Source organism: Dasypus novemcinctus, chromosome 14 (genome assembly GCF_030445035.2).
Source record: "Dasypus novemcinctus isolate mDasNov1 chromosome 14, mDasNov1.1.hap2, whole genome shotgun sequence".
NCBI classification, from domain to species: domain Eukaryota; kingdom Metazoa; phylum Chordata; class Mammalia; order Cingulata; family Dasypodidae; genus Dasypus; species Dasypus novemcinctus.
Window position 1 is genome coordinate 54,513,625 of NC_080686.1, and position 26,517 is coordinate 54,540,141.

Sequence of the window (26,517 nt, forward strand, 5' to 3'; positions counted from 1 at the left end):
GTAGGGGAGTGGATGAAGTTCAGTGGTTGAGTGCCAGCTTCCCGTGTACGAAGTCCAGGTTCAATCTCTGGTACCTCCTAAAAAAAAAAAAAAAAAAAAGTGGGAAGCAGATGTGCTTCCAGTGATAGGACCTCTGCCTACCATAAGGAAGGACCCAGGTTTGATCCCTGGGGCCTCCTGGTGAAAAAAAGAAGAGAAAGCAAGCCAGTGCCCATGTGGAGAGCCGAGTGCCCGTGTTGTGAGCCAAGCGCTTGCACAAGTGCCTACACGGCAAGCCAGTGCCCACGTGGTTAGCTAGTGCCGGCGTCGCAAGCCAAGTGCCCACACTGTGAGCCAGTGCGTGCCTGTGCGAGTGAGTCAAGCAGCAAGATGATGACACAACAAAAGACAAAAGGGAGAGTCAAGGCGAAGTGCAGCAGAGACCAGGAACTGAGATGGCACAGGTGACAGGGAACCTCTCTCCACATTAGAGGTCCCTAGGATCGAACCCTGATGAACCCTAGAGGAGAAAGAGAAGACAAAAGAGAAATAGATACAGAAGATCACGCAGCGAATTGACACAGACATCAAAAACAGCAGGGGAGGGGAGGGGGTGGGGGGAAAGAGATAGTGTGAGAGAGGAAAAATAAAAATAAAAAATAAATTTTTAAAAAATAGGAAGGAAAGAAAGAAATATAGGTATATATAAAGTCAATGGTGGAATGTTTCTTCTCGTAAAATGTTTTCAAATTCACTGAGATACATTTTGCATTAAAAGAAACCTACCCAGCCACTGCTATCCAAAAAACATCCCAGGTTATTTCACTGGGCATGGATTCGGCATTAGAATTCCTTTACTTTTTCTTCATTAGATAATTCTAGATCATGAGCAGACTGCAGATATGGAGCACTACTCTGCACAATGATATTTTAGCAGTGCTTTATTAAGAAAATAACAGTACTGGAAAAGGGAGAGGAGACTTTCAACAAGGTGTTGTCAACTGTTTGCATATTCCTAGAAACCACCCTAAATGCTTTACTGTGATGGGTGTGTCATGGTAGAGGAGACACCTTTTAGGAACCAGTCTCTGTGCTGGGTCTCCTAAGTGAATTATCTCCTCTCACAACAATACCACGGTTGTAGGTATTAATGCCCCCATTTAACAAAGAAGACATGCTGAAAGGTTAAATAACTGCACAAAGTCAAACATCAAGCAAATGGCAAAGGCAGAATCCAACTATTTGTCTGATTCTAAAACCCCTGCTAATTCCAATTCAACACAGTCGGCCAATGGATTTTAAAGGTTCATCTCTGTCCTTCAACTGCATTATTTAGTACCTACTACGTGCAAAACAGTAGTTCAAATGATCCTCTTAAAGGGTAATTTAGAACATGTCATTTCCTAGCTTATCCTCTGATAGCTTCCAGGCAAACTAAGAATAAAATCCTAACTCCTGGGAAGCGGACTTGGCTCAGTGGTTAGGGCGTCCGTCTACCACATGGGAGGTCTGTGGTTCAAACCCCGGGCCTCCTAGACCCGTGTGGAGCTGGCCCATGCGCAGTGCTGATGCGTGCAAAGACTGCCCTGCGTAGGGGAGCCCCATGCGCAAGGAGTGCGCCCCGTAAGGAGAGCCGCCCAGCACGAAAGAAAGTGCAGCCTGCCCAGGAAGGGTGCTGCACACATGGAGAGCTGACACAACAAGATGATGCAACAAAAAGAAACACAGATTCCCAGTGCTGCTGCTAAGGATAGAAGCGGTCACAGAAGAACACACAGTGAATGGACACAGAGAGCAGATAACCGGGAGGGATAAATAAAAAAAATTAAAAAATATTTTTTTAAAAAAATTCCTAACTCCTAGCAAAAGGGCTAATCCCTGAACTTGGTTTAGGCCACCCTGACTCTTGGAAATGCCAATCCTGTTACCACCTCAGGACTTTTGCACCTGCTATTAATCCACTGTCACAAACCTTCTGATCAATTAAGGCTCACAAAAATCTCACCTTCTTAGAGGTGTCTACCTTGACAATCCAATCTAAATGAGCTTCCCCCCCCCACCTACCTAAATTTTCTGTCAAGCCTGTTTTGTTTTTTTTTTAAATTATACTTACTGCTATCTGAAATGATCTTGCTCATATATCTGTTCCTTTGTCTATTGTTTGTCTCCTCCCCAACTGAAATGTTCAGAGAGGAGGGAGTCATCAGTCTCGCTTGCTACTGATTTCCCCGCACCTGTAACGTTGTCAGATGCACAGTGTGAGCATAATAAATAAATATTTATTAAGTGGATGCCTGAACTCTAGGTACCATAGATAACCAGATGCAGGCCTGGCCCACAAAAAGTATCCAATCTATAAGGGATACTAGACAAATAATTCTATGAGGTAAAATATTTTAAGTGCCATAGATGAAATAACAATGTATTATGTGGTTTCGAAAGGGAAATTAAAAAAAAAATCATATGCCAAGGTGATATTAAGAACTACTTATAATTCACCAAGAAAAAAGGAGAGAGGAAGATAGATTGACAGTAGAATAAGAGGGAACACACACACACACGCACATACTTGCTCACGGTATTCCTCAGAGCGGAAATGCTCAGTTCAGTCACGGCTTGGAAGATATAAACATCATTGAAATTCAAAAGCAGTTCTGAAAGAGAGGATGCCTCAATTGGTATGCAAGGGATGTTTCCTCCCCTGAATGCATTATGAACTTGCAGCATGCTAATATGCCATGCTATCATAAGCACCAGATGGGGCAGTAGGCAGTACATGTCCCATCAAACCTCAAGAAGATGTATTAATGTTCATGCTCTTTAAAAAAAAAAAAATCCTTTGCCTATGTCCCTAGACTTCCACATTTCTTAGCATTCAGTCACTTTCTCTCAAAGCACAGTCAGTCCTCCAGGGCTGCTCCTCTTCACCAGATGGTGCCAGGAATCATTTCAATCTATTTTATCACGGGAGGCAAAGGCCACAAAGCGCGTCAGACTATGCTTACTAAAGACCTACCAAGCATAAAAGAGAACAGAAAATACAGAAGACATACAAAATAAACCTTCTCGGGGCACTACTGATGAAACCCTTTTTAATTAACGCTGAACTGGGAAGCGGATGAGGCTCGAGCGGTTGGGCACCCACCTACCACATGGGAGGTCCCAGGTTTGGTTCCTGGAGCCTCCTAAAGAGGACAAGCAAGACAGCAAACTGATGCAACGAGCTGGCATTGTGAGTTGACCCAAGAAGATGATGCCATGTGAAGACACAGTGAGGAAACACAATGAGAGACACCACAAGCAGGGACTGGAGGTGGTTCAAGCAATTGGGGAATTCCTTCCCACATGGGAGGTCATGGGTTTGGTTCCTGGTACCTACTAAAAAAAAGAAGACAAGCAGACAGAGAGTGCACATAACAGACAAATAATCTCTTTTAAAAATTACACTGAACCCTTCATGTTATGCAGCGAAAAAGTAAAGGAAAATTTTATATATCTCAACTTTCATGATTACCTGACATTACTGTGAAATGTAGGCCCACCTAAATATTCTCTAAGAGCACCCATTAACTTATAAAATTATGAGTGTAATAGAAAGGTGGCTTCAAAATGATTGATTTCCATTTACCTAGGGCCTTCACAGGTTTTTTTAATGACCAAGGGAGTGTTTTCTCTAGAATACACAGGGAGACAAAATATATCCATATTAATTTACAACAGTGGTTCTCAAACTTAAACATGCTTCAGAATCACCAGGGGTAGGGGGTTTTTCCCAACACCAACTATGAGTCCCACCCCTGGAGTTTCTGTTTCAATAAATCCGGGTAAGGTAGAGAGAATCTGCATTTCTATTAGTTCCCGCCTGCTGCTGGTGCTGCTCATGCTGGAACCAACCTTGAGACCTTGTCTACACCATTCGGTACCATGTTTCCAAAGTGAGTCTGTGAAAGTCTTTAATCTGTGCAACATCCTTATAAAAATAAAGCCAGTGAGTCCATAAGCTCAACTGACTACCCTAGAATTTTTCTTTGAGGAGGTACCAGGGATTGAACCCAGGACCTTGTACATCGGAAGCAAGCACTCAATCACTGAGCTACACCCGCTCTGCCCTAGAATTTTTAAAAGGCAAGAATTAAGAGAATTATAAAAATATCTGTCAAATTAGCAAGGTATACTATGTAAGGATGGTCTCTGAACTCAAAAGTCTTACACTAATCCTTCCAAAGGATCCAATGTGCATAGAGAAACAAATATAAGAAGGCAAAAACATTTAAAGAAAGCAGGATTAACACAAGAAGTCATGTTTTTCAAGACAATGTATTATCACATATTGAATGAATCATCATACCAGTCTCTCTAGAGTCTTTAAAATAATTTTTAGGGAAGCAAATGAGGCTCAAGCGATTGGGTTCCCGCCTACCACATGAGTGGTCCCGGTGCTTCCTGGAGAAGGTGAGCTGGTGCAGTGGGGCAGGCGCGGCAAGCGGATGCAACAAGATGACACAACAAAAAGACACAGAGGAAAGAGATTGAGACACACAACAAACAGGGAGTGAACGTGGCTCAAGCAACTGAGCACCTCTCTCCCACGTGGTTCCCATGGGTGCCTCCTAAAGAGAAGACAAGCAGGCAGAGTGCAGACAGTGAGCACCAAAACAATGGGGGGGGCATAAATAAATAAATCTTAAAAGAAGAAAAAAAGATAAGTTTTATCAGCCTCTCAAAAATTGCTACTTGTCTAAAATTACTGGTAGCAAGAAACTATTGGCTGAATACACTGTGTCATGAAAAGACAAAAACATTTTGTTAACATTTGTCTTTTGCTAAAATCTTACTGAATATGCCTGGTAGAAGACTAAAACCTTATACCCATCCCACATTGGGCAATAGGGAAGAAAGAAGGCCAAACTACTTGAAAGGGTTTAGACAGTGGAGGAGCATATTTCCCAAAATATTACATACAGCTGTCAGTAGCCCTTGATTTTGTTTCTAATTGAAGTAATTATGTCATAAGGTTTTTGAAATGTTAAATGTTGTATTACATGATCAATCACTTATAGAGACACATGCAATTTTAACTAATACAAGGTAGCTACTAATAAAGCCACATGGTAGAATGATAAATTTATTTTTCCTTAACTCCCAAATGCTTGATTCTTAAATATCATTTATCTAAAAAAATTTTTTTATATAATCATCTTCTTGAATGTTTTCCTTCATAATTAACATGCTTTCTGTATTATTTCTTTCCTTTAAAATCTCTGTGAACCCCAGTCCACCTCTCATCCACTCACACATTCATTAAGTAAACATTTGCTGACTGTCTACTATATTCCAGGCTCACAGGTAGCCTGGAAAGGAATTATTAGAACGAGGAAATCAAGATCTTAATGTAAATGGCAGCTTTATGATGATGCTTAAAATATCTATTTTAACAGAGTTGATGATGCCTGAAATGTCTATTTTAACAAAGAAAGTTTGTCCTGGGGTAACATAGAACTGAAGTAAAAGGCTATAAAGCATTCAGCTCTCTAGCAGCATCACTTACCAAAAGATCAGAAAATCAGAAAAGGTGGGGAAAGACTGAGTAAAGCCAAACTGATACCACACATTAAAACTGCCATTTATTAAAACCTGAATAAAACCAAGATGGGCAACCATGCTCTCACTTAAAAACGAACTTTATTATTTTGCTTATTATTCTGTTTGGTTTCTGGTTTCCAAGACAACAAATTACTGGGATGGGTAAAGGGAGGGTATATTAACACAGAGAAGGGTGGGGTCTGAAGGGTATGGAGAGCCCTCAGAAAGAGATAATCCTATCAAACCTAGACAAAACTCAGAAAATCCCAAATGGAAACGAAACTCACTATGCACAACAGTCAAGAACCATTTTCACGTGAGGTCAGACATTGTCCCTTATTTTTAAGTCTGGAGAGCTTTGCTGTCTACCCTTAGTAGCCCCTTCACATGTATGCTCTGCTTTACAGGGGCATACAATCTATTTATAATCATTATTACCATAATCCTGAAGGTAAATAAGTAGAATAATTGTCTCTGCTTTAAGGCAAACAAGGTAACACTCGACCAGTGTTTTCTTCCTGGTCAAGGTACTAAGTGGTTCAAGAACTTTGATTCATACCCGAGGAATTGACATACTCAGTGTTTTGTCCTTTTTAATAGATGGCCTCATCAACACAATATACCAATTGTTCATAATATAAATCAAATCCTAAGACACAGTTCAAGAGTATAGTTAAGTATGAAAACCACGGCCATTCAAAATGATTAATAAAGATAAAAATTAACAAGTCGGTAAACAGACTTGGCCCAATGGTTAGGGCATCCATCTATTACATGGGAGGTCCGCAGTTCAAACGGGTCCTTGACCCGTGTGGAGCTGGCCCATGCACAGTGCTGATGTGCGCAAGGAATGCCGTGCCACGCAGGGGTGTCCCCCGCGTAGGGGAGCCCCACGCGCAAGGAGTGCACCCCGTAAGGAGAGCTGCCCAGCGCGAAAGAAAATGCAACCTGCCCAGGAATACACACGGATTGCTGACAGAACAAGATGATGCAACAAAAAGAAACACAGATTCCCGGTGCAACTGATAAGGATAGAAGTGGTCACAGAAGAACACACAGGGAATGGACACAGAGAGCAGACAACTTGGGGGGGGTGGGGGAGGGCGGAATAAATAAAAAATAAATCTTAAAAAAAAAAAAATCTAACAAGTTAACCAAAGTGACATTGTGGTTTCAAGAGACACTCTTCTACTCTCTGGAAAATACTAAAATTAGTTCAATTATTCAAAAGGTTTTGGTAGAAGATTTATTAACTTTACATTGATATTATGCCAAATACTTTAGCTGCAGAACAATTGACTGATGTGTAGATGAAGATGAAAAATAAAAGCAAAGACAGTCTCTGTGTAGTAAATAGCCAGTAAAATAGTATCAACAACTTCCTGTGAAGCAAGTTCTGGGTACCAGAAAGACTTTGAATTGTGCAAATTAAAAAAGGTTTTGAAGGTCTGATCACATCTCCATTTGCCAGTTTTTTTGAGCACTTCATGCTTAGCAAACACTGGTTATGTAAATGAATGCCTGGGCAATTAATAAATTGTATTTTGCCTCTGACTTCTATCACTATTTTTTATCAATCAAAGATTGGGAATATTTTCAGAAGTTCAGAAAAAAATTAACATTGAATGCAAAGTTTAAAAAGTATTTTCTTGGGAGCAGATGCGGTTCAAGCAGTTGAGCGCCTGCTTCCCACACGGGAGGTTCTGTTCCTAGTGACTCCTAGAAAAAACAAAAACAAACAACAAGCAAAGCAAACAAAAAAATACCAGTGCAGGGGAGCTGATGTGATTCAGTGGTTGAGCACCAGCTTCCATATAGGAGGTCCCGGGTTCAATCCCTGGACCCAAGTTCCTCAAAAGAAAAAAATTTATTTTCTTGTGATTATACTAAAAGCCACTGATAATATACTTTAGATAGACTATATGGTATGTGAATATATTTCAATAAAATTGCTTAATAAGTAAATAAATAAATATGCAAGAATAGTCAGAAGTATCAGCTATGTACGGCAGGAGAAACAGAGATTGAATTTTCTTGTTTGTTTTTTGTTTATTATTATTGGAATAATGAAAACACTAATAATAATTGGAGTAATGAATGCACAACTATTTGGTTATACAAAATATCTCTGATTTAACTATATGCTTTATAACATGCATCAATAAAATTGATTTGTTATTTTAAAGTATTTTCTCTCCAAGGACAAAAACCTTCATTCTTATTCCTCTTAATATTTTCAGTCTCCAGGTCATGCAAATTTAACTAATGCAAGAGTAGAAAGGAAGAACAAAATAAACATTAACAGGCTTTCTAATGAAGTGTTTCTGTAAGTGCTGACTATATAAGGTTTAGATACAACCACGATCAAGAGGAAATGTCCATCGCTCACACAGAAAGTATCAGAACCAAGGCTTTTCACTGTTTCAGTCATATTCTTGTCAGGATAATGTTAAGCATATCAAATGCAATATATAAAATGTTACCTTGGGACTATTATTTATTTTCCTTCCAATAACCTGAGAATCATTAAAGCAAATAAGTCCTGAGGAAGGCAGTACAGTTAAATCAAGCAAAGTCCAAATGTAAAATAATATGTTCAGAAGCATAGCAATTTTCTTAAAGTTCTCAAAGTAATTTAGCACCTCATCAAAATCACCCCAGATTATTAAGAATGGCCTGTTTATTTTGTCAAATTCTTTAAGACTCTTGTTAAAGGCACAAATACATGGTAAAGACACCCTCTAATACCCTTCCCTTTCCAAAGTCCATTTCTGCCTAACTAATTACATAGCTCTTTAGGCCCAATTCTTCTCAATATCATGTTTTCACACGTACTTTTAAAATTATTTTGTTGCATGAGCAGCAAGTGTCCTATTCATATTAATAAGCCACACAAAATTAAAGAATCCTACTAATAAAATGAGCCATTTACAGGCTATACTTATTTGACCTCAAAAAGAGAAATGTGGGAAACAGCAGTGAAGTTCTTCTGGAGAAGGCATCTTAAAATCTTAAAAATGAACTGTTTTGGAGGTGGGGGGAGGGGGTAAGAGGGCAGGGGAGATGTCTGCTTTCCTACATTACAATGATCTGAAAACACCTCACCTGCAAGCCTAGGAGGCTCCTGGGGCAGAAGCATGGGAATTGGTACCCAGCAGGTATTACCATCAAGAGACCGGATTTTCTTTCTTTAAGACACACACACACACACACACACACACACATACACACACACACACACATACACACACACACACGTTTTTTGAAGGTGCCAGAGATTGAACCTTGTTCATGGGAAACAGGCTCTCAACCACAGAGCTATACCAGCTCCCCAATCTACACAATTTTTAACAATTTATCTACCCATGTATTTAAACTTATCATTTACTTTCCAATTCTCTACTAATCCAAAACATAGAGTCATCCACTTGAGCTTCTGATGAACAAAAGATAACCAGGCTTGTCTTATCACCAAGAAAGGTAAATGTTAAAAGAACCAACTGGATATGCACACACACACAGACTTATAAGAAATTGTCTCAGAAGACTGTGGTATAGGGCCGGCCTGAGGGAAATCTTTAGGGTTGCCAAGGTCTTGAATCCTGCCTGGTTCCTTAGGATGGAAGCTCAGGAGGGGGTAAGCGTGTAGTCCCCCCCCCCCTTTTTTTTTTTTTAAAGATACACAGACCACACAAAAAGGGTGTAATCTTGAGACAGAACACCTTCTTCCTGGAATACTCAATTCCTTGCATTTAAGGTCTCCAACGGATTGGATAAGGCCCACCCACGTTAGAAGGTAAAAAAAAATTGTAGTAGTGATGTGGAGAGGGTGACCACGGTGGCTGCTGATGGTCGGGAGAGGGAAGAAGAGATATGGTGTGGGGGCATTTTCAGGATTTGGAGTTGTCCTGGGTGGTGCTGCAGGGACAGATGCTGGATGGTGTGTGTCCTGTCGTGGCCCACTGGGTGGACTGGGGCAGAGTGTGGCCTACAATGTGGACCACTGTCCATGTGCTGCAGCGGTTCACCAGGTGCAGTGGATGTGCCACAATGATGGAAGAGTTTGTTGATGGGGGAGGGGTGGCATGGGTAGGGTGGCATGGGTAGGGGGAATATGGGGACCTCATATTTTTTGAATGTAAAATTTAAAAGAAAATAAAGAAGAAGAATAAGAGAGAAAAAAAGAAGGTAATCACAACTGCAAGCAGATGCTAATTCCCCTCTACAAAATACCTACCTCCACAGCAACATCTCGGCCAGAGTTTGACCAAACAACTGGACACCTTCACCTGGCCAAACTGACACACAAGAGCAACCATCACAGTGTTTTAGTTAACTGGTGCAGCTTTATCAGAAATAATACAGCAAATGTATTATTTCTCTTAGGCTTTTCAAAATAATGCTATTAGCTCCTTTACGCCCCTACTCTCTTCCGAGAAGCATGAATACATAGAGAAATGCAAAGCATCCTAACCTGCTTTATGCAAGATTATTCTTGATGATGAAGGCTGTTTTTTCACTTTTTCTTTCAGCAAAGAGAACCCTAACTTCTATGCTGCTCTAATTCAAATTAAGACATTCTGTTTAAAATGCTTCCCGTCAGCCTCAATTTCAAAATAGCTTCATCAAGCCACAACATACCCGTCCTCCTCAAGAAGAAAAGAAGGAAGAACCCAAAGCCAACAGGCAGGCCCAGGAATCGCATCTCTGCAATTTCACTGTATCTATGTGACCTTGGGCAAACCGCTTAATTTATCTATCTTCAGGTTTCAAATTTATCACATGGTGACAGAAACACTTAATCCGCAGAACTGTAGTGAGAATTTGAGAGAAAGTATCTAAAGTGCCTAGCCCGGGGTCTGGCACATATAGGCTTTCAATAAATGGCTGCTCTTAGTATACTATCAGAGATTTCTTCCATTCAGAGATGGCAATTATATATTCCCTTTGAGGTTAAGAGGATTTCCTGATTCCTTTGATTGGAACTCTATGGGTTGGAAAACATAATTAAGCTAGACATTCTCAGAAAGTACATTTACATTAATATTAATTAATGCAAACAGCTGTTTGAAAAAGCCAGCCAGATAAACCTGCTTCTTGGTCAGGTGTGAAATCCTATTGTTCTCCAGTTATGAGTCATTTAAGTTAATGACTTATTCCACTAGATAAGGGTAGCTATGAAGAACCGCAACTCTACACAAAGAAACCGCTTTCAAGAAATAACTATACCCGTGTCACACATAGAAATTAAAGTTTAATAAAACAAAAATGAGTGTTTCTATTTTTAAGATAAAAGCTAACTAAAAACATTACGTTACGTTAACTGTGATCCAATATGGGGCAACTAGGAATCTAGGCACTTCCTAATAAACATTAGATCACCCATCATCACCCACTCCTTCCCCTATGTCCTTGCCGGATAATCCAGTTAGGTATCTTACCTCTGGGATTCTTTAGCCTGTCTCCTCCCAGCATCCTGCCTCTTATCACCGGATATCAAAATTACTATCTACTTCTATGCCTGGAGCACTAGAACTCTGAAGACTTTGAGGTCATGGAAGAACCTGACTCATTTTGAACAACCTACAAATTGTCTACTATCTGAATTTTCTTATTACAATAGCCTTTCGCTTGTCATAGTCTTACATTATTTGCTCTGCTTCATACTCTACAAACATTTAGGGTCCCCCATTTCCAAACAAATATAATATAGATTTGATGGGATACTTTTGCCACAGGTCAAGTGATGACTGTTCAGAATTTTCTCCCACATAACTACAATCCTAGTGTAAGAGTCAAGAAAGCATATGGCAAGAGTAATCTAGGGGTTGAAGATAAAGGACAACAAAGTAAGACTGGCACTAGTATGTTAAGATGATTTAATGTATACTTGAGATTTAGAAGCAGTATAGTAAAAAAAAAAAATGGGAAGACCTTATTTAACAAACAACTTGAGCAAGTTGCTTAACCTCTATAAGCCTCAGTTTCAACATCTGTAAATGATACACCTTCCAGCTCTAAAACATTCAAAATGCTGTTCAAAATATTATAATTACAGCATTTTCTTTGAGAACATTTATTATCGGAATAGTGATGAAATGGCTAATAAATATTTCTAGGCAATACAATGCCTACTAAGCAAATGTTTACTATAAAAAATAAAAATAAACAATTGTGTCATGAAAACTTCAGAAATTTTAACCACCCCCCAAAAAAAGATTAAGCACTAATCTTTTTTAATAGACCATTAAGTGCACACAATGATGCCTTGTAAAAGTTGCCAAGTATTATTTAAAATATATATAACTAAGAGGCCAAGTACTCAGAATATTTACAGAAAAGAATTTAAAAAGAACAAGGGAAAGGGTGCCAGAGTTTGAAGGAAAGTTCAAACTTCCAAACTTTAGAAATAAGTAAAAGCTGCTCGATTTACATTTATAATCGGGTATTTACGGCTTATTTAGCTAGCTTTCTTTTAATAGTTGGCAGGAGGCTATACAGCAAAGAGTTAGCCTAATACAATGAGAAAACAACCTGCAAAGTAAAATAGTGTCAAACACTATTTTTTATTCCTGTACAATGGCACTTAGATGCATCTATTAAAAAATAACCAGGTGCATTATCCAAATGTTCAGTTACTAAGGACACTAACAGTTATCTGTCCATGGCAATTCCAGTTCTGTTTTTTACCCAAATCATCGCTTGCAAGCATTAATGTTAAAAACAGAAAAACAGTCTAATACACAGTGGCTATAAATGCCAAATCAATTTTCAGCAGATAATAAAGTCCATGTTTTACAATCAGCAATGCACTGTTTTACTACCCAAAAATGTAAGCTAATAATATATAGCTCTACTAAATGGAAAATGCAGATATGCTGTTAAAAATGGGGCCGGCTGTGAGAAGATGGATCATTTCTGCAGGGACCTTCTTAAAGCTATGTGTAAGTGTTTTGAAAATATCACATGATGTGGCCATGTGTTAAAAATTACAGCCAGTTAAGTTCTCTGCTAAGAAAAATATGTGGGCAATTTATGAAATGCACTCCAGGATGGAGATGTCTTAAGTAAAACCAGATTTTAAAAACAAACCCTTTTTTTTTTTTTTGGAAACTTGAACTTAAAAAAAAAGTTCCAGGCACATCTGGAGAACAGGACCATTGAGAAAGGGTGGTCTGACCTAATGCTAGCTATCTTCTAAAAGAATAGCACTATTTCTGAGCTACAGGGACCATGCTCACTTAATTGTCCTTTTAAGGAAACAGTCCTGAAAGCATTTGGCAGGTCTACATATGTTCTTTGATAATATTATACAAAAATTGATCAAAATATTAGCCTTATAGAAAGCTTGGAGTCACCTACTCCTGAAAACAATATAATGCCCAAGGTCTCCCAGCCTTCTCATAACAAAACATTTTTCTTCTCTTAAAACACAAGGATCTAGTTGTTACAAATGTGACAGGCAGGCAGTGAAATGACATTTCCTTATATTAAGTTAATTTTAAAATAGTTTAATCTATTTCATTAAAGCATGTGTGGCCTCTTCTTTTGACTTTTCATAGTTCATTTTGTGACAGTTTGCTGCCAACAGCTAAAATGTGCTTTTGTAAACCAAAATAGTTCTAGAAATCCCTGAATTAATGTTTCCTACCTACCCACCCCCAAAGCCTTTGATCACCTCCAAAGTCTCTGTAGGGTTTTGAATAAGTTCTGTTTATGCACATCTGTTTACAGGGATCCCCATTATTATGAAAAAGTAATTGTTACATCAAGTTTGAGACAACCAGGAACCAGTTCTGACACTTGAACTATCCAAAAAAAATTAATGTTCACATAAAAATATGTAGTCAAATTAAAAAACAGTGACAATCAGATTACACATCTTAATTAAAAATATAAAATCTGCCCCAAATGGCTAACAGAGTCCATTAATATAAACATATATGTATGGACTAAAATATCCTGAACACATTTTAAGAGATAGTACACTCTATAGTAAAGTTTAAAAAGTGCAGATGGGTGTCAAAAATAGCCAAGTGTCGGATCTGCTCAAGTATCGCCATTCTGGCACATGCTCATAGTCACAGCTGTTAATATATTCTCTGTATCCAAGTACAAGGTTTTCTAACACAGTTGATGAGGGAAAGAGAGAAACACTGCCCACACTTCAGGCTACCGCTTTAGAACCAGTCAGATATTAAGAACTTAATACTAAACACAAACTTACCAAGGATTCTAAAACCTTAAATACAGTTCAATACATTTTAAATAAGGATGCTTTGAAGATTATTTTAAAATCTTGTAATTAGTTAGGGGTAGCAAAGCTCCTAACTAATCTCTTTTGACTATTATCATTCACAAATAGCTTTGGTTATTGAGGGGCTTTGTTTTATCACAATAAAATAAAGACTTCAAAATGCTGATAAATCAGATCACTTAGCACATATTTATTAAGAGTATGAAAACAAAGATGATTTAAATTATGACATAAAAATCATAGGAAACTATGCAACAATTTTCTGGTGGAAGAGTAAAAAGCACTTTTCATACTGATTCCATAGCATGTACCTAAAGCACATTACATCTTTAGTTGCATGGTACATTATCAATCAAGATGAGAGCTTAGGCTTAAAACGACCTTTCAAAGACCTCAGTCATTGTCTTTTTGCAAATTGATTTTCCCCATATTTCAGCTACACACATTCCCAGTCTACTGAGCTAATGAAAAAGTCCAATTCTGCCACAAATGCATCCTTTCTGCACATACAACAATGACGAGGACAACAAGATGCACCCTAAAGGGAAAAACATTCATTCCTCAAACAACTGGCAATACCTACACACAACTGTGGTTGCAGAAAACGGGCAGATAATGTTTCAAAACACCATCTGTGAGGTGTACAAACTCAGTGACCAAGCACAGCCTCTTCTGCCTGTCCTACCCAAATAATCCGCAGGAATCAGCCAGCTGGAGAATCTCTATCTGCCCTGTCTCTTTTATCTGGAGACAGGCTGCTTAAATTAGGCACAGGGCAATTCAGACGGTTCTTGAGAACAGCAGACACAACCGTTTCCCCCGGCAGACTTCTCCCAAAAAACTTAGGCTCTAAGCAGGCTTCTCCAAAAACGGAGCTTTCCCTGGCAGCAGAAAGTCTCCAAGCTCCAAAGATAATATTTTTCTGACAAAAGTGACATATAGTATATTTCCATGGCCACAAGAGCTTCACTAATTCAGTAGACTTTTAAAAAATTAACCGATCATTTGCCCGATAATATCCAAGAACTGTGAATTAGGGCAAGACTGAAATTATTTGTAGTTCAAAATCTTCCTTCACTTTCTCTAACATAAACAGCTTTTTAAAGAGATCTCATCCCAGGACGCCACCATAATCTGAAAACTCTCTCCACAGATGAAATTCCCATGACAATAAGGTACAGATGACACAGTCGTGTAATCCAGAAGAGAAACAATACTTCCTCTTATTGAACTGAACCCCTCAAGTAAACTGCTCTGGCCAACTTATGTGGCAGGGCTTCTCCTCAAGCCTTTAAAGCACACCTCCCCAAATTTAGAACCAAGGGCTCCATCCCCGTACCTCTGAACAGATCCTGAGGATTCTCTTTATCGACCTGTCACCTTTGTCACCCCCAGCCTCTTCCTGCCCACACAAAATACGGCGCACCGTATATTTTCCACGCACAATAAAAGTAAGCTTTCTTCATATAAAAATCAGAGAGAACGCAGAGCATGCATTAACTCACCAGGCATCCTTGCACCAAGCAAACCAAACTGCAAGTGGCTCCCTCCTAAAAGCAAGCACGTTCCGGGCTCATGCCTCCAGTTCTGGAATGAGCGCCGGCGGGGAGAGGAGAGCCGTCAGAAGGGGCTGGGGCGGCATCGCCGGAGGCAGGGTGCTGGGCGCGTGCGCCTGCCAGGCAGAGACAGATGGAGAGCTGACACTCCGGATTGCACTTGGAGCAGAAATGTGGATGATGACAGGAGCACATGTGGCCATGAACCCAGCCCTGTCTCTTCAGGCAGAACAATGACAGGGAGGTGTGTGCGAAATATCACGACCCTGACAACCCTTTCAAGCCTCTACTCTCTCCGGAAGTTCCAGAGCACCAAAACACAGAAAGTAAAATGCAGAAAGATAAGCTAAATGCTGAATAATTCATTCCCCAACTCACCCCATCCCCATCCTGTTAAAAGTTAACCCTTGTTTTGCCAAAAGAATGAAAAGTAGACCTGGCCCCCTCTGACTGCTCAAAAATCAAGGGCTTTCCTTCATCTTTCCATTTTAACAGCCATAATTAGAAATTATATGTAAAAAAACAAACAGACACAAACCTCAGAGCCTGTTTATTCAACTGGAAATGCAAAACAATATAAAAGCATTTTATAGGATTTTGTATATTGTGCCAGTTTATTATATTGACTAAAGTATCAGAATCATTCCCTTTGTCAGCTTCTTAGTGCTCTGTGTAAAATAGAACACTTTTTAGGAGCAGAAGCAGACCACTTTTCTTTTACTAGAGTGCTTTTAACCTCCTGGGATTCCTGCGTTGATATGCTCCAAACATTTTCAGCTTACTCTCCTCTACCTTGCATAGAGATCCATGGGAGATGAAAACAAAATCTTCACTGTAAAGCCTTTTCAAAAGCTGAACAATCATGTCCTCCTGATTTCTGACTTTTTTTGCACACCCTTAAATGTTTATCCTTCCCATGAATAACACATACCCAACCAGGTTCAATGGACTCTTCCCTATTAAGCTTTAATGGACACCATGATATATAAAACTATGAGCCTTTGTTATAGGGCTTTATCTAAAGCTGACTATTTTCCTCTCAGCAGTCCCTCTTTAGTCCTTTGTAAAACATCCTTGCCTCATAGGAGAAACATACTCCTGGAGCCTGCCTTGCACGCCTTTTCTAAACACACAAAAATGCCAAGCAGAGGGAAAATACTGTTCCCTTCTAAAACTCTTCCTCATTTTACCACTTGAAAATCCTTCCCGGGTTTGTGTTTGTTTTTAAAACAGGGCACAGGATGGGATAGATCCCTCAGGCTTTACCTTTCCAGGGAAGTTCAATTCACTATAAACACAGAAAGATTCCACTCAGGAGCCTCTCTCAGACCAGCCTGCAGGCTCCTTGAATCTGACCTACCCGAGCATCCCCTTTAACTCTTGCTATCCCTTTACCGTCTCCAATATGGCCTTTGCTTATTCTACACTTAGCCATTTGCTGTGAGCCCCGGTCAGACTGATTCCCCCCCTACTTGCTGCCTCAAAGAAATGATTTATTTTTAAAAATGTATCTGAAAACAGAGGCAGTGACTGACTTCTACCTACTCATTCTTCCTACATCTCTCCCCAATTGAGTGCATACAACCTGTTTCAAAGCACACCCACGCACACACACACATCTTGCCCTAACTAAAAATAAATCATCTTTGATCATCACAATCAATAAGAACTTCTACAGCCCCTAAATACTGTACCCAAGAAGTGATGCTTCACCTAGTGAACCCCTCCAAAATCCATCATTGTCAGAGACAACTTGTAAAAAGACTACAATTCATAATGATTACGCTGTTCTGTCACTAAAAGTATACTGCACCCTATTTATGAAGCCAATCTTTTCGTTCATCTTAGTTAGATGTCACTTGTAATGAGGTTCTGTGTAATGGATTTCAGTACAGTTAAGCACCGAGCTCAAGCATTCTTATGGCATAAAGCTTTATAGCAGGAATGAGTGTGATAATCAATTAAGTTCCCCTATAAGGAACTTAATGGAATTCCAGTATCCTAAATCTGTAGATTTTTATTTGTAAAAAGAGTATTTTTTAAAAAGCCACTCAGTGTTACATGCTGCCGATTTTTTTTTTTTAATACTATACCTAGGTTAGAAAGAAAACATTTTCACAGTTGGAAATCCAATCTTTCATCAACATGCATGGTGAATCACTTCTCAAACAGAAAATCATATGACAAAACTGCAATATACTTTAAGAAAACTGGATGATATCCGGTTTTAAAACTGGGTCTTAATATCAATACATTGCAAGTCCCTAAACTACAGCTCAGAAACCGGAACTTCCATATGCTCTGTGATTATGTATCTTTTCTATGTGTAAAAAGGCTTTTTAAGCTGTTATCTGACTACAGTAATTGCCACTTTAAATTGATCCACGTCAACAAAACCTGGATCCCTGGAGATTCTCACCTAGAAGTCTGATTGCAGAAAGGGCCTAACTGAACTGAGACTAGTTCAGCATTTTCTCAAGGAACCAGTTTCTTCCTATTATTTAATCCATTGAGGCAAGCAAAGTAGCAATCCCATTTGGCAGTTCTCTCTGAACAGGGAACCCTGGATATGTAGTTCTATACAGTTACTTAGACAGAAATAACTTACCCCTTTAATAAAAAAGAAAGCGTATATGGAGCCAAGAGTTCTAACATCCAAACTGGATAATAAAAATAGGCAATCGATACCATGATGAATACATTTATGCAGGTGAATGGAAAAAAGAAAAGAAAAGAAAATGCATTGCAAAAGTTTCCTCCAGTACAAAACAATGTACTGAGTCAACATTAGGAAACATACTTTATAAAATTAAAATCTATCCAAAACAATAACAAAGATCACATTACTGACCAATTAAATACTTCCTCAGGAAAGCCTTGTCAGTTAATGCATGTCTTTTAATTAACAACAGAGCATTTTTAAGCAATTTTTAAAAGAATGTTTAAAGAACCACTTTCTGTAATGATGAGTATAGTCTAAAACATAATGCTGTGCTCAAAAAAAAAAAAAAAACCACACACACACAAATTGGTTTATGACAATGAATTTAGATCATTCATTAGATAGGCATTATGGTATTGTATTACCGTACATAGGAGGGTCTTTTTTACTTATTTCTAAAACAGCTCTCAAGTATAGATTTTTCCTCCTTCAAACCTGACTTACCAATTGGTACTAGCAGTCTACTGAAATCATCTGCAGTTAATGAAAACCCCCTACACTGGCAAAGGGAGAATGAGTTAAAGCTTTTCCACAGGTCTTCTCAACTTTCCACTCTGCTTCTAGCGGGCTGTTGTGATACACTGTGACTTCACACAGTGGGTATTAAGTGAGTTAATTCAAAGGAGCTGAAACCTCATTGATCCTAATTGAAAGCAATACACCCAACCAAATACTTTCCTACCCCATCTGCTCTGGCCTGCCACCAGCTATTCAATACAAGAGAATTAATAGTTTCAGATATTCTAACCGACCCAATAAAGGCACTCATTTAAGCAGGGCTGCATTAACAAAGTGAAAAAACAAGGGCAAAATGGGTTCAAATGGAGCATTTTACTCCTAGTTGGCTTTAACAAAGCTGAATAAGGCTTATTCTGACTTTTTATGTGCAAGACTTGATAAACTGAATGAGAAGGCACTCAATGATCAGCCAACGAGCATTGATGAATGGTCATTAAGACCCCCCTGCTCTTAGAGGAGACCCTTCCACAAAGTGGCACACCAGTTTGAAAGGGCGGACTCACTAATGTCCAGATTTCTCCGCTTGCTTGTTCCACTTTCAATTTCAGACCACTGGCCACCAAATGAGGCTGACATATTGGAAAATAATGTTTTATGGGCGAGTGGTAAAAAATAAAATGGAGGCATTAGCTCTGCTTTCAAATTCAAATCTGCTAGTTTTGTCAGACCCCAAAGGTTTTGATTTTCCACCCAGCTGGAAGCTATTAGTGTTTTCTAAAGGCATCCCACTGACAGGGCAAACCTACCTAATGTGTGAGCTGTTGGGCTCAGGGAGATGGACCTCTCCCTTTGGATGATTTCCTAACTTCTCATCACTCTGACAGTCAATTAAATAGATACAACACCTAATAAAAATGTACATTCATTTGTTTCTGCCATTGAAAGACATCTGAAACTGTATTAAATAAACTTCATAATAGATTGTCTCCTGACCAACATAAATCCAATTATACTTTGTCTGCAAGAAAAACAAATGGTTGATGTTTTAGTTTGGCGGCAACGTAAGCTACAACTAACCACAAAGAAATGAATGGAACAGAGGAAAAATTAAGTTTAAAAGTTCATGGAAGTATTCCCCCAAGGTAAGAGGTTACTTACCTGTCACTTCAACTCCTTTATATAAATGTCTGTGGTAAACAATTAGACACATTCATGCTAATTCCCTTAAATATTTCCTTGAGGAGTGAAATGACTGGCAAGCCTTTGTGCCTCCTCAACTTTCAGCCAGGCCACAGAACAGCTCACAGAACTTTGCTTAAATGGCAAAAGAACAGGAGACATGATTGCCATATTAAGAATTTGAAGAGTGTATAAATATTGTGGGGTCAAAGGGTTATTTCTGGCTGGCCAAGGGGGCCTAAGTGCTAGCAATAAGATGGAATCAAGAAAAAGAAAACATGCTGGATGGAGGAAGCCTTCCTTAATAGGTGATTGTACCAGAAGCAGAAAAGCTTCACTGCTTGGATCATTTGCAACTAAACGGACAAAGCACCTGACAACACAGTGTCCCATGGAGAACATGCTGTAGGGTCTATCAAGAAATCCTAATCTGCCAGGACAAGTGGCAGGCTCGGAGATAGAAGTCATGACCCTTCCCTTCACCTATGACTTATGTCAAACTTAAGGACTCAGGTCACTTTGATTTTTGCATCTCCATCAACTAAAGTGAGTTAATAATGTGCTCCAATCCTGTAATTTGAAGGTGCCAATCTTAAAATAATTTTTAAATAATGATTTCCATAATTAATAAGCCAGTCTCTTTTTTTCCTACAATGTCTACAGAAAAAAAAGGTAGTTAAACATTCCCACAATTTTTCAAGCAATAGATTTGATTTTTAACTCGTTAAAGTATAATATTCTCACATACGAATAAAAGATGTGGATCCATACATTTAAATACATCTGGTATGTGTATTTGCAGAAAATGAAATATTTTAAAATAAAACCACTAGGAAATAAAATCTACATTCATAATTATTATGAATTATTTCTGACAGTGACAAATACCTTTAAAATATCACGAAGTACTATAGTTTATTTTCACCAACCTTTGATTTTCAATACCAAATATTCAATAAATGAAATGCTATAACAAAATTAACACTTGTACTAATTGAATGTTGAATTATTTAAATGTAAACTTTAGACTTATTAATATAATATGGTTAAGTGTAGATTACTCAACAGGCACTAGAGCAAGGGATTAAATTATTTGTAATTTTTTTAAAGTAAAATACTTTCATTTTAATTCGGAAGGCTGAAGTAATATATAGACTAACTTCGATCTTTAAAAAGAAACAAAAACCATTTTTTCAAAAAGGCAATCGACCTTAAAAAAGTATATATTTGCATGTGAATCTGCAAATAAGCTGCCACTTAGTTTCTTCATGTTTTTTATAACAGAAATCACTCAGATAATATAGAAGACATCCTAACTACCCATCCCTTATTCATTTGACAAGGACTGTAACATTATATGGAAAACCTTTTGTTTCAATGTCACCACCTCCCCATCCTGAGTGATGGTGAGTTAGTTTTGTTAAAATGCAAGGGTGATGTATGCTCCAATGAACTTTCCCCTCCTCTCAGCACCAGAGACAAAAACCTGCAGCTCTGCTCTGTGCAGGCAGCCATCTGGACAGCTTTCCCTCAAAGCCCAGCCCACACCACACTGCAGGCAAAATCCGAGGGCTCTAGAGCTCTGTGGGGCTATTCATGACATACCAATTTCACATTTTCTGCTTGTATGCTTGCAACAATAAATGCTAATGAGGACTATGAATGACAATTTTAAAGACAATAAAAAGGTCTCCAAATCCCTTGCATATGGAGACAGTGTTTTCAAAACTTCACCTTCTGTTACAGAGCTGTTAAAGCCTAAAAGAGAAAAAAGAATAACCTAAGGAAAACAATAAGATGATCAAAGCACAACTGAATCCTGAAGATTTCCAAAGAAAGCAATCTATGTAACCCCAGCGAACAACAGATCTTACCACCAAAGTACAGCCCTATGCATGCAAAAGGCACTTTTAGTCTCTACTACCTCTGCCTTCTGTAGACATATTTTAGCAAAAGCGATTCTTGCTAAACATTGACTTTTTTTCCTTTTTTTTTTTTGGAGCCTGGGAATTCTAAGGGTAGCATTTTCCCAAAAATAATGATAATCATACTTTGGCATAATATTTAACATTCCGTGTACCTTAAAGGTAAATGCAAACTAGTTCTCTCATGTTAAAAATAATGCAATGGCACTGGGTGATGAGATTATAAATGACATCTATTTTTCTTTTTTAAAAAATTTTCTGCATTTTCCAAATCTTCTAAAATGGTCATGTATTACATTTTAAAGCAGAAAAACAAAAATAATATAGATCATTTTAAACTCAATGAAAGAAATGAACAAAAAGACAAGTGTTTTGACCTAGGTAGGAATTAAACTATTTTACAGTGATAAAAATAAAACAAAAGCTTCATCTTCCTATAGTTTGTCTAAAGGGTTTTCTTTCATTAACATGGATTAAAACACTTTCTACAAAATCCACCAGGTGGAGCAAATACACAGCAATAAAAAATATCCCAGCTTTTTTTCATCATATTCTTTTCTCACAAGGAATTGTACCTCTAACAAACTCTCCACTTATACCTCTCCACATTGCAAATTATCAAAATCTGCACGCATATAGTAATTTACCACATTTATAAACAATTCAAACTTACTCAAAAATGACTTTTAGCTACGATGGATTCCATGGCAAATTTTCATTCCACACCACTTTATTTGTTCAAATAATATCCAGTACAGCATATTTACTTTTATACCAATGTAAACTTTTAAATGAATGTTTTACTGACCCTCCATGCTTTCATCACACCTGTTCCCCCATCCCCACAAACATAACTGGGCAGAATAGAATTTTATACTATATATTCTGTAGCACACTGAACAATGTTTAATACCTATAAATCTCAGCTCGATTCCCTTACTCTGTATGGATATTTCAATTCTCGTTCCTATTGTAATTAATCTCAAATTGATATCCCCAAATCTTATTAAAATTTTGGAAGACGTGACTTTTTAACCTATTATATTAAAATGTCCTAGTTTCATTCCTGTTAGAAAATTGACGTAAATCCACAGTTACTAGTAGAATATGATTCTTTTTGTCCTCTAGGTTTTCTAGAATAATTCACTTCCTCCATTCTCTTCCCCCACCAAATTTCTTTTCTTGCCATTTTACGCCACACTTTCAGAGCATACTCTGAGCACAAGACGCCAAGCCCATTTCCTTATTCAGATTTCGTTCTTTGATTTCTGACACCACATGCAAAGTACAACTTTCCCATTCACTTTTCAAAGTTCTCCAAGTTTTTCTCACATTAGACACCCTCTGCTGCCAAAGCTTAATGCTACAAATGGCGCTAATGTTACTTGCATTTAAGAAAGTTCCTGCTGGACAGAACTACCAAAAGTTGGAGCTTGAGAGTCTATCCATAGAGGAGATATTAGGATTGTTGACTGTGGCTTAAAATATATTTACATGTTTTCTGTTTTCAGATTTATACTGATGTTGAAAAAAGAAATACTCTGAAAAAAATACAGCAGGCTGATGCATAAATAAACATGCCCATGCCTGAGGATATGGATAACACTTATGGCAGAACAACTTCTGCTGCTACATAATAGCTCACGGTGATGCCAGCTCCCGCACAAGGCTATTTTCAATTGTTTAAATGATTATAGACTTTTCACTGGAATACATAAAAATACACAAAATATTAACATCAATTCTACAAGTATCATATGAATAAGTGTTTAAAATAATTCTGGCAAAGTCCAATGCCTTTATTCTCATCAAAGAACAGGATCAATTCCTTGAAGCTACACTTGTGCACTACACAGAGGTACCTACTGCTCTCTTTACATGCTCGTAAGTCCCATTAACGGTGATGGGAGTCACTTATGTGCATCTAAAGGGTAAATGCCCTTAAGTCTGCATGACAGGATCCTAATGAAGTAGTTGGAAAAACCAAGTCACTGCACGTGAAGTCACACTTTCCCTCCCTTTGCAGGAAACACCACCACCACCACTTTTGTACCCCTACCCACAGCACTTACATTCCAGCTGCCCATTCTGTGGATCAAGAACCTGCTGGATTTCCTCTTGGCAAAATAACACCTTATACTGTTGGAGAGAGGGGGGAATCCCCCCAAATGGCTCCATCTCCAAGCATTCCTCAAAATATTCATCCTATAACCACCCTCAAATTGGCCACACACTACTGTCCAAATATTTTCTCACCACCTACCACCCCCAGCTTCATCAAAGGGTGTGGCCCTTACTAGAGAAAATGTCAAAGACCACATTCAAATCCCAGGGAAAGAAAAAACTCAACATTATTGTTTTATCGCCTTTGTTTAAAAGAGAGCTAATCTGTTTTCATGGACAGATTAAGATCCCAAAATGGCCTCATAAAAACAACCTCTGAACTATTAGTGAGTCCAATTCAAAAAGAGCAACATGCATAGGACCCTATATAACAGGAATCAGGGAAATAAGAACCCGGGAAATCAAGACCAGTCCTTTACTAGTTAATGTCTGTCGCTGTTGGTATTGTTTCACAGCAAGGCCAGAACTGTAAAATGAAAGAGCCAAATTGGTAAATCCCTTAAAAAAAAAAAAAAAAATCAAGCCTATCTGTCAGTATAGTCCAGAAAGGGGACACGGCATTGGCAGGAACCTCAAATTCCTGACCAAACCCTCTTCCACACAATGCCTCCCGAAAGAAAGGAACCCAGGGCGGGAGCCAGCCTGACGCAGGGACAGGCAGGGCTGGCCTTGCAGGATGTCAGAGCGCCAGGCGGCTGCAAGAGATACTGGGTTTTCACACACTCACAGGCTGACTGTTTTGCTCTCCAGGTAATTAAACAAGGAAGCAGGGCTGCTGGGTAGGAGTCTGACCCCGAAGCTGAGGCTCCCAGATTCTGCATATCAACTTCCGCAAGAACCGCCCGGAGCTTCAACAGCACATTCTCCTCTCACTCTCACTCGTTTCCTTCTCCACCTCTTCCTAAAGCCAACCCAGGAACCAATCCTCCCTACAAAAACATTCTGAAAGGGAGCTGCACAGAGATGTCTGGATTTCCTAGACTAAAAATCTAAAAATCTCTGCACTATTTTCCATCATTACTGTACAAATATTTAAAAGGGAAAAAAAAAACCTAATGGCTTCATAAAAACTTACATATAACAAATTTATGTATAACATTGCTGTCTTAGTCAAGATGGTTTATTCAAAGAAAATAATATCCAAATAATTATGTCTTTAACATGTTCTTGATTTAAGCGCAAATCTTCACATTTAAAAAAGCTCACAAAGACAATTGATTTTGATAGTACAGTTCAAATTAAATATGTTGTTGTGTAATTAATACTGTTGATGATGTCACTGATATAAGCAATACCATCTATCATCTATTTTACTATATTCATCAAAAATCTGATTTAAACAAAATCCTAAAATAATTCTCATGGACAAAAATGTCACCATTAGAACTCAGGAGTGTCAAAAATATCCCTTAAAAGAAAGTGACACATTTGTAAATATATGCATATCCAGCAAAGATTAGAATCATAGAAGTAATACATTCTTTCTTCATCTCAAAATCCATAGAGTAATATATTGGCTGAGAGAAGAGAGAGACCAAAAGAGAAAGAAATACAAAAGCATGCCTGCTTGTCTGTGTTCAACACAAAGAACATTAAATGAAAACAACTGGCATGCTGCCAAATTCCTATAGAGGCAAAGAGATTCAAATAAATTGATTTCACGCATCACACTGACCTGGGATCAGTGTGCAGTGCTACAATAAGCTCAGTGCTCCATGTGGGGTAAAGCCCATTAATGCTATCAGACCCCTCGAACATGACCAAGAAAAACTAAAGATAAATGCAGACTCTCAAAAAACCGGCAACTTCACTTAAGAAAATAACTTTCCTCTTTTCCTATTAAGATACCAATATTTGAAGGTACACAGAATCATCTAAATTAACATTTAAAAAGCCATCCTGGGGAGCGGATGTAGCTCAAGTGATTAAGCACCTGCTTGCCATGTATGAGGCCCAGGGTTCCATCCCTGGTACCGCCTTTAAAAAAAAAAAGCCATCCTTTTAAAAAATACAAATTGTTTTTATAACCCATATAGTATATGTAAATTGATACTACATAAATATCCTATTCCATGGTATGCATGAACAGAAACACACAACAAAAGGCTCATCAAGTCAAGTTTCTTCTGTCATTCTTTCCCCCTACACTATTCCCCTTTTATCTTCTGGACAGCCAGGCAATCTTTTTATTATTTTTTTAATATGCCAATTATTGGACTAGTATTTTCGTTATTGGCGTATAAAAGCAAGCCTCTCCAGGCAGACCCCACTCCTGGCTGTCCCGAATCTGCCCACTCCTTTCAAGGGTATGTAACACAGGAGACGAACACCAGCCTAAATTCCAGAGGACCAAGTGGTGTTCACATTCGGGGTAAGCTTTTAAAACCCTGGGGCTAGACATTCCAGCATTTTGCCTTTACAAGCTGTCACCCAAGCCAGTGATGTGCCCCCGGGGCATCATTTCTCGCCTGGCCACCTTCACCATGAGGGCAAGGCTTGTCCCCTGGTGTCCTCCACCTGCTTCAACCTCACAAACATATCAGACTCTCTGGCGCCACCTCAGGTCATTCTCACTTAAAGCCCCAACCGTTCGACTTCATGTAGTACATTGCTATTTCTGCAGTCAAATTACAAGAACCCAGTGGATTCCGGGTGTTTGCAAAAAAAAAGTATGTGATTTCTGGTCTTCTCTATTTCTTGGGCCAGCCGGAGTCTAAACCACATGTTCTATAT

The 26,517-nt window shown here is 38.6% G+C and overlaps 1 protein-coding gene across 7 annotated transcripts in view; it reads right to left on the bottom strand.

The window, feature by feature from the left end:
- RUNX1T1 (RUNX1 partner transcriptional co-repressor 1) overlaps positions 1 to 26,517 on the bottom strand; it is a 146,187-nt gene that overhangs the window by 88,901 nt on the left and 30,769 nt on the right. Inside the window, exon 1 of one of the 7 annotated variants that reach the window (XM_071207901.1) lies at positions 15,325 to 15,447. The exons of the other annotated variants lie outside the window; for them this stretch is intronic. Coding sequence (XP_071064002.1) covers positions 15,325 to 15,331 — 7 coding nt within the window. The 5' untranslated portion in view covers positions 15,332 to 15,447. Of the gene's footprint in view, positions 1 to 15,324; positions 15,448 to 26,517 lie in introns of those variants that run through there. 7 annotated transcript variants of the gene reach the window in all.